Source organism: Hyla sarda, chromosome 6 (assembly GCF_029499605.1).
Source record: "Hyla sarda isolate aHylSar1 chromosome 6, aHylSar1.hap1, whole genome shotgun sequence".
NCBI lineage: Eukaryota > Metazoa > Chordata > Amphibia > Anura > Hylidae > Hyla > Hyla sarda.
The window spans coordinates 43,983,827-43,991,134 of NC_079194.1; the positions used below are offsets into that span (position 1 = coordinate 43,983,827).

Here is a 7,308-nt window from a genome sequence, read left to right on the forward strand (position 1 = left end):
AGAAAGGTGAACATGGGTAACAGGAGTGTCGAGGAGTGTACATGGGTGATAGATGGGTGTACATGGGGGACAGTGGGCGTAGGGAGTAACAGAGGGGGGAACATGGGTGACAGAGAGGTGTTGGGTGTGTAGAGGAGTGTACATGGGTGATAGAGGAGCGTAGAGGAGTGTACATGGTAACAGAGGAGTGGTGTCAGAGGGGTGTAGAGGAGTGTACATGGGTGACAGAGGATCGTAGAGTAGAGTACATGGGTGACAAGGGGACGTAGGGGGTGAAAGAGGGGTGTACGGGGTGATAGAGGGGTGTACATAGGTGACAGAGGGGTGTTGGGGGTGTAGAGGTGTGTACATGGGTGGCAGAGTGGTTCAGAGGAGTGTATATGAGTGATAGATGGGTATAATGTCTCCGCTGTCTCGTGGACACAGCTTCACATCAAGTTTATACCGAATCTCAAGGAAAGACACGCTGGTTTGCTTAACTGATGTAATCTTTACTGAGATATAATGAAAGTGCGCGGTAAAACTGTAAAACAAACATATGAAAGACAAATATAAGCATGGCTATTCAAGTGCCTTACATTATGCATAGCTAATACATAGATAGTCTAACATGTGCTCACTTACTACACACTGAAAACACATTCTCTATCTACAAATGCCGAGCATCTCTCTACACAGGGTAACTAACAATTCCGTACTCACAGGCTTTGGTATTTATCAGATTTGCAGTCTGTATTAGCTTTAAGAAGTCCTGTGGATCTGGTCACTGTGGTGGCTGGAGCTGGAATGAATGAGACATGCCGGAGCTAGCCCTATGTTTTAGAGAGAAGGCCCGCCTCTAGGCTTCAAGAAAATGGAGGGTCTTAAAGGAACAGACCCTGCTGAGTGCCAAGCATGTAAAATACATTGCGAAGGCAGCACACTCCCCACCTGGCATACTTTTTGTTATGCCACTAACCCTTGGACAGAAGTAAAACTACTTCAGAAATTGGCCTTGCATACACTTTGGGAATGCCCTGTCTAACAATCCTAACTTCAACCTTTCTAACTCTAGCATCACTACTAGGATCAGTCCCCACAATGAGTCCAATAGGCCACTCGTTCCTGTGGGCCTGAGAGTCTTTCAGTAGGACAAAGTCTCCAACTTGTAAATTGGGCTTGTCATCTTGCCATTTCTTGCGTGGCTGGAATATCACCAGGTATTCCTGTCTCCACCTCTTCCAGAAAATGTCCGCAAGACTTTGAACTTGTTTCCTTTGCTTGGTGTACAAGTCCTTGAGCGAATTGTGTTGAGAAATCTCTTCCGTTTTCAGAAGGCCTTGGATTTCTTCTTTAAAGACTTCCTGCTGGATGCATCTGATGATCGTGACCTTAAGTTTTCCGATTGCACGGGTCAGCGACTTCCAGCTGGAAAACCTTTCAAATCTATGAGCGCCCAGACTGTCTCTTGTAACTATAGTCCTACAAACTGTCACTTGAGGTCTTACCTCTTTGTCTTGATCTGGTTCTATGAGCTGAAAGGTCTCTACCTGAGTAGTTTCTTTGGTTTCTGGTTTACGAAGAAAGGATGGACCTACGAACCAGTTAGTTTGCTTGAGCGCAGCGGCTGGCACTAGTCTCGTCCCATGATCAGCTGGGTTCTTGTCTGTGCTGATGTGATGCCACTGTTCTGGACTTGTAGACTTTCTGATACGTGTCACTCTGTTGGCCACGTATGTATAAAATCTTCTTGAAGCATTGTGAATATATCCTAACACAATCTTGCTGTCTGTATAAAAGTTAATTGTATGGATCTCGATGTCCAGTTCTGTTGTAATCATGTCTGCCATCTCTACAGCTAAGACAGCAGCACAAAGTTCTAGACGTGGGACAGTGTGAGACGGTCTGGGAGCCAGCTTAGATTTTCCCATGAGGAACCCGACATGGCTTTGTCCCTCAGTGTCTATTACCCTAAGGTAGGCGACAGATGCGATAGCCATAGTGGAGGCGTCAGAGAATATGCATATTTCTCTTCTCTTTGTAGCAGACAAGGAAACAGATACGTATGGTCTAGGGATGTTGAGTTGTTCAAGCTCTAACAATGAGTCTTTCCACAACTTCCACTGCATTTCCTTCTCTTCAGGTAGAGGTATGTCCCAGTCACTTTGTTCTTGCTCAGTAGTGATCTGTCTCAAAAGAGCTTTGCCTTGCATGATGATGGGTGCTACGAACCCCAGGGGGTCGTAAAGACTGTTGACTGTAGATAGGACACCTCTTTTTGTGAATGGCTTCTCTTCTCTGGAGACCCTGAAGGTGAAACTGTCAGTCTTCAGGTCCCAACTAATCCCAAGACTTCTTTGCAAGGGTGGTGATTCTGTTCCTAGATCCAAGTCTTTGAGGTCTTTAGCACGGTCTTCCATTGGAAATGCTTCCATGACTCTGTTGCTGTTGGAAGCTACCTTGTTCAGTCTTATGTTGGATTCTGCCAACATTTCTCTTGTACTTTTCAGGACGTTGATAGCTTCTTCGTTGCTGGAGAAAGAAGCAAGTCCATCATCTACGTAGAAGTTCTTCATGACGAACTGTGTGGCTTCTTGACCATGTCTTTCACCTTGCTGTGCTGCTCGTCTCAGGTTGTAGATAGCTACAGCTGGAGAAGGACTGTTTCCAAACACATGTACCTTCATCCTGTACTCTGTGATTTCTTTGTTAAAGTCATTGTCTGCATACCACAGGAACCTTAAGTAGTCTCTGTGATCTTCACGAACAAGGAAACAGTAGAACATCTGTTGTACGTCTGCTGTCACTGCTACGAGTTCTTTTCTGAACCTGATGAGTACTCCAAGGAGTGTGTTGTTCAGGTCAGGTCCGCTGAGAAGGACATCATTTAGTGAGATGCCTTGGTGTTTCGCACTAGAGTCAAATACTACGCGTATCTGGCCTGGTTTCTGAGGATGGTACACCCCAAATATTGGTAAGTACCAGTGTTCTTGGTTCTCTTGTAGTGGTGGTGCCCTTTCAGCTTGATCGTTATCAAAGATCTTCTGCATGAAGGCTTGGAAGTGTTTCTTCATATTTGGCTTTCTTTGTAGCATGTGCTGTAACGAGGTGAAGCGTTTCTCTGCTTGTACTTTGTTGTCAGGAAGGCGATGGCGTGGTGACCGGAAGGGTAGAGGGGCTACCCAGCTGCCTGATTTGTCTCTGTAGACTTCTCTGTCCATGATCTCAAGGAAGAGAGTATCTTCCACCGAGGGTGCTAGCTTGTCGTCATCTCGTGTTCTTTCAAACACCTTACAGCCCAGTTCATCTGTATCTCCAGTTGAGGCTAAGTCTTCCATGCACCTCTGGATACTCCGATGATGTGTTGGGTTTACAAGTCTCTCTTTAATGTGTAGACTGTTGGTACATGGGCAAAGACAAGATGTACGACCATTCTGTAACAGATGTGTTCTGTAGACATTTACCTTTTCTGGTTTGTGGAGTCCGTCTAGACATACTTCTCCAACGATGACCCATCCGAGATCAAGGCGTTGTGCAAATGGTGCATTGTGTGGCCCATTGTACTGTTCTCTGACTTTGTGCAGTCCGAGGATATCTCTCCCAAGTAGAAGGATGATTGCAGCATCTGGATCTAGTGCTGGTATCTGGTCTGCTATTCGCACCAGATGGGGGTGATGACGAGCAACTTCAGGTGTGGGGATCTCTGACCTGTCGTCTGGTATCTCATCACATTCTATGAGGGTAGGAAGAGTCACCTTTGTCTTTCCATCTAATGACTCAATGATGTAGTTGTTTGCTCTTCTCCCTGTTGTCTCTACAACTCCAGAACAAGTCTTCAGGGTGTATGGAGTTGGACTTCCTTTGTCACCGAAGAGGTCAAAGAACTCTGTTTTTGCCAGAGATCTGTTACTCTGTTCATCCAAGACTGTGTACATCTTGATTGCTTTTTCTCTGAAGCCTGCAGGATACACCTTGACTAAGCATATCTTGGAACATGATCTGGGGCGGCCCTGCTCTGTACAGATCTCAGTACACTTTGAGGTTACTGCTGGCGTTGTACTCTCGCCTTGCTCCCCACCATGATCTTCTTGAGTTGCTGGAACTTCTTGTTTCCATGGTGATGGTCCTGGGTGCAGTGCTGACAGGTGTTTGTCACTGTTGCACTCTGTGCATTTTATTGTTTTTGTACAGTCTTTTGCAAGATGCTGAATTGAAGCGCAACATCTGAAACAAATGTGATTGTCTTTAAGGTAAGCTTTGCGCTCTTCTAACGTCTTACTTCTGAAACTGCGACATTTTCTTAGTGGATGAGGCTTGTTGTGGATGAGACATATTTTGTCTGGCTCCTCAACTTTCTTACTTGTGTTGTCTTCCTGATTGACTGCAGACTCAGGCGAGACTTCTGTCTTCCGTACAGAAACTGTTGCTCTGCGTTCTTTGTAAGGCGTTGGATGTTTTTGCTCTACCTTTGGGGAGCTTGCAGTTCTCTTGTTCAGGAAAGCAAAGCTTGGATCATTGCGTGTTTCAGCTTGGTCTACGATGAATTCAGCAAGGAAGGCAAATGGTGGAAATGCGACTCGATGTTCTTTCTTGTATCTTGATGCTTGAGTGACCCACCTTTCCTGCAAGTTGAAAGGAAGTTTCTCGATTATGGGATCAACTCCACGTGCTGTATCTAAGTATGAGAGACCTGGCAGATGTCCACTAGACTTAGCGGCTTCTATTTCTAAGAGTAGGTCCCCAAACCCTCTCAGCTTTTGATTGTCTTTGTTTGTCATTCTTGGATAGTTTTCTATCCTCTTCAGAAGAGCATCTTCAATCACTTCAGGTGACCCATAGCAGTGTTCTAGTCTCCTCCACACCATTGCAAGTCCTGCTGCTGCGTCATGAACATGTACTGATCTGATTCTTTGGGCTTGCTCAGTGGACTCTGGTCCTAGCCATTTGACGAGCAGATCAAGCTTTTCTCTGTCTGTCAGATCTAAGTCTTGGGTACCGCTTAGGAAAGATGACTTCCAGGCCCAGTAGTTTTCTGGACGGTCGTCGAATTTCATGAGACCAGCGCTCACTATCTCACGGCGCATCAGGAATCTTGCTACCTCTGTAGCTCTTGCTGCATCTGGTGAATACTTCCTGGGTGTAAACTCAGGGTATGGCTGCGGCTGGTAAGGCTGATCAGGTAATTGACTAAGTCTGCTTTGTTCTCCTCTATTGTAAGTCTTTCTGCTATAATCCAGACTTGTATTTGCTTGAGGAGGGAGTACATCAGCATCCGTTTGCACTCTTGTCAGGTTGGCAGATTGGTCTCTGAGCATGCGACCACTTGACTTCCTACCCTGAGGTTCTAATTCAGTCTTGCAGTGTTGCATAGTATCAAAGTTGCTTATTGATGGTCTTGGTGCATAATTGAACTGCTGGTCAGTGTACATGGTTGCTTGTGACTGTATGTACTCACGGGTACGTTGGCTTGCGCTGAGGGGTGACATCTGGGTTTCTATGTCAGCGAACTGAGCTTCGGCAGCCCTTGTGAGAACTTCTGCCTCGGCTAAGGCTGCTGCAGCGTTTTTCTGCTGTTGCAGTAAGTGTAAAGATGCTTGCACTTCAGCTTGTTCTTTCATCAATTCAGCTTCCTGCTTTGCATAGGACGCCATTGCACAAGCTGCCTCTGCTTTCGCTCTTGCCTTAGTTGCTATGGCGCTAGCGGATGACAGGTTGGTGGTGCTTGAGTGTCTAGAACTATGGCGTTTAAATCTTGATGCATCGGCGCTAACCGAAGTTAGATTTGTTTGACTGGACGCTCTAGACAATGTTGTGCACCTAGATCTACTTCTTGGCAAGGTGTCTTCCTCTTTATAGGAGCATTGAGGGTTAACTGTCAGAGTGCTGTTCTCTGGGTTCTGCATCTTGATTTAGCTGGCAGCGTAGATAATGATGATGACTGGACACAGCACAGCGGTGTTATAGCACGTGAGAGAATTAGTTTCACTTTCTAGTGCTTCGCGCCCTTACTCCGACACAGACTGCAGGGCACAGGATTTATGAGTCTTTTTTACTGCTGCGGACGATTCAAAGCTGATTAACTGCTTCTGATAACGTTTTAAAAGCCTTTTTACTATAATGTCTCCGCTGTCTCGTGGACACAGCTTCACATCAAGTTTATACCGAATCTCAAGGAAAGACACGCTGGTTTGCTTAACTGATGTAATCTTTACTGAGATATAATGAAAGTGCGCGGTAAAACTGTAAAACAAACATATGAAAGACAAATATAAGCATGGCTATTCAAGTGCCTTACATTATGCATAGCTAATACATAGATAGTCTAACATGTGCTCACTTACTACACACTGAAAACACATTCTCTATCTACAAATGCCGAGCATCTCTCTACACAGGGTAACTAACAATTCCGTACTCACAGGCTTTGGTATTTATCAGATTTGCAGTCTGTATTAGCTTTAAGAAGTCCTGTGGATCTGGTCACTGTGGTGGCTGGAGCTGGAATGAATGAGACATGCCGGAGCTAGCCCTATGTTTTAGAGAGAAGGCCCGCCTCTAGGCTTCAAGAAAATGGAGGGTCTTAAAGGAACAGACCCTGCTGAGTGCCAAGCATGTAAAATACATTGCGAAGGCAGCACAATGGGTGTAAATGGGTAAAAGGGGGCGTAGGGTGTGACAGAGTTGTGTACATTGGTGACAGAGAGGTGTTGGGGGTGTAGAGGAGTGTACGTGGGTGACAGAGGAGCGCAGAGTAGTATACATGGATAACAGAAGGGTGTAGGGGTGTACATTGTTGATAGAAGGGTGTAGAGGAGTGTACATGGGTGACGGAGGAGCTAAGAGGAGTGTAAATGGGTAACAGATGGGTGTAGAGGGGTGTACATGGGTGACAAAGGGGTGTAGAGGAGTGTACATGGGTGACAGAGGGGTGTAGAGGAGTGTACATGGGTGACAGAGGATCGTAGAGTAGTGTACATGGGTGACAGGGGGACGTAGGGGTGAAAGAGGGGTGTACGGGGTGATAGAAGGGTGTACGTAGGTGACAGAGGGGTGTTGGGGTGTAGAGATGTGTACATGGGTGGCAGAGTGGTTTAGAGGAGTGTATATGAGTGATAGATTGGTGTAAATGGGTGAAAGGGGGCGTAGGGGGTGACAGAGTGGTGTAAATTGGTGACAGAGAGGTGTTGTGGGTGTAGAGGAGTGTACGTGGGTGGCAGAGGAGCGCAGAGTAGTATACATGGATAACAGAAGGGTGTAGGGGTGTACATTGGTGATAGAAGGGTGTAGAGGAGTGTACATGGGTGACGGAGGAGCTTAGAGGAGTGTACA

General features: G+C 46.1%; 1 protein-coding gene across 2 annotated transcripts; it reads right to left on the minus strand.

The window, feature by feature from the left end:
• Positions 1–396: 396 nt before the first annotated feature.
• Positions 397–6,606, minus strand: LOC130275509 (uncharacterized). Of its 2 annotated transcripts, XR_008844806.1 has the most exons (3): positions 6,399–6,606; positions 703–6,219; positions 397–523 (listed from the first exon to the last, which is right to left on the minus strand). XR_008844806.1 is itself a non-coding variant. In XM_056523556.1 (2 exons), exon 2 carries the CDS (start codon positions 5,880–5,882, stop codon positions 954–956), a length of 4,929 nt encoding a protein of 1,642 aa, XP_056379531.1. In that variant the 5' UTR covers positions 5,883–6,219; positions 6,399–6,606; the 3' UTR covers positions 534–953. The 2 variants fall into 2 exon arrangements, 1 of the variants encoding a protein (XP_056379531.1); XM_056523556.1 differs by lacking the exon at positions 397–523 and having other exon boundaries at positions 534–6,219.
• Between the last annotated feature and the right edge of the window lie 702 nt (positions 6,607–7,308).

Bases quoted from the DNA above. Each gene is read 5' to 3' on its own strand.
- LOC130275509 (XM_056523556.1), bottom strand. From the start codon at position 5,882: ATGCAGAACCCAGAGAACAGCACTCTGACAGTTAACCCTCAATGCTCC.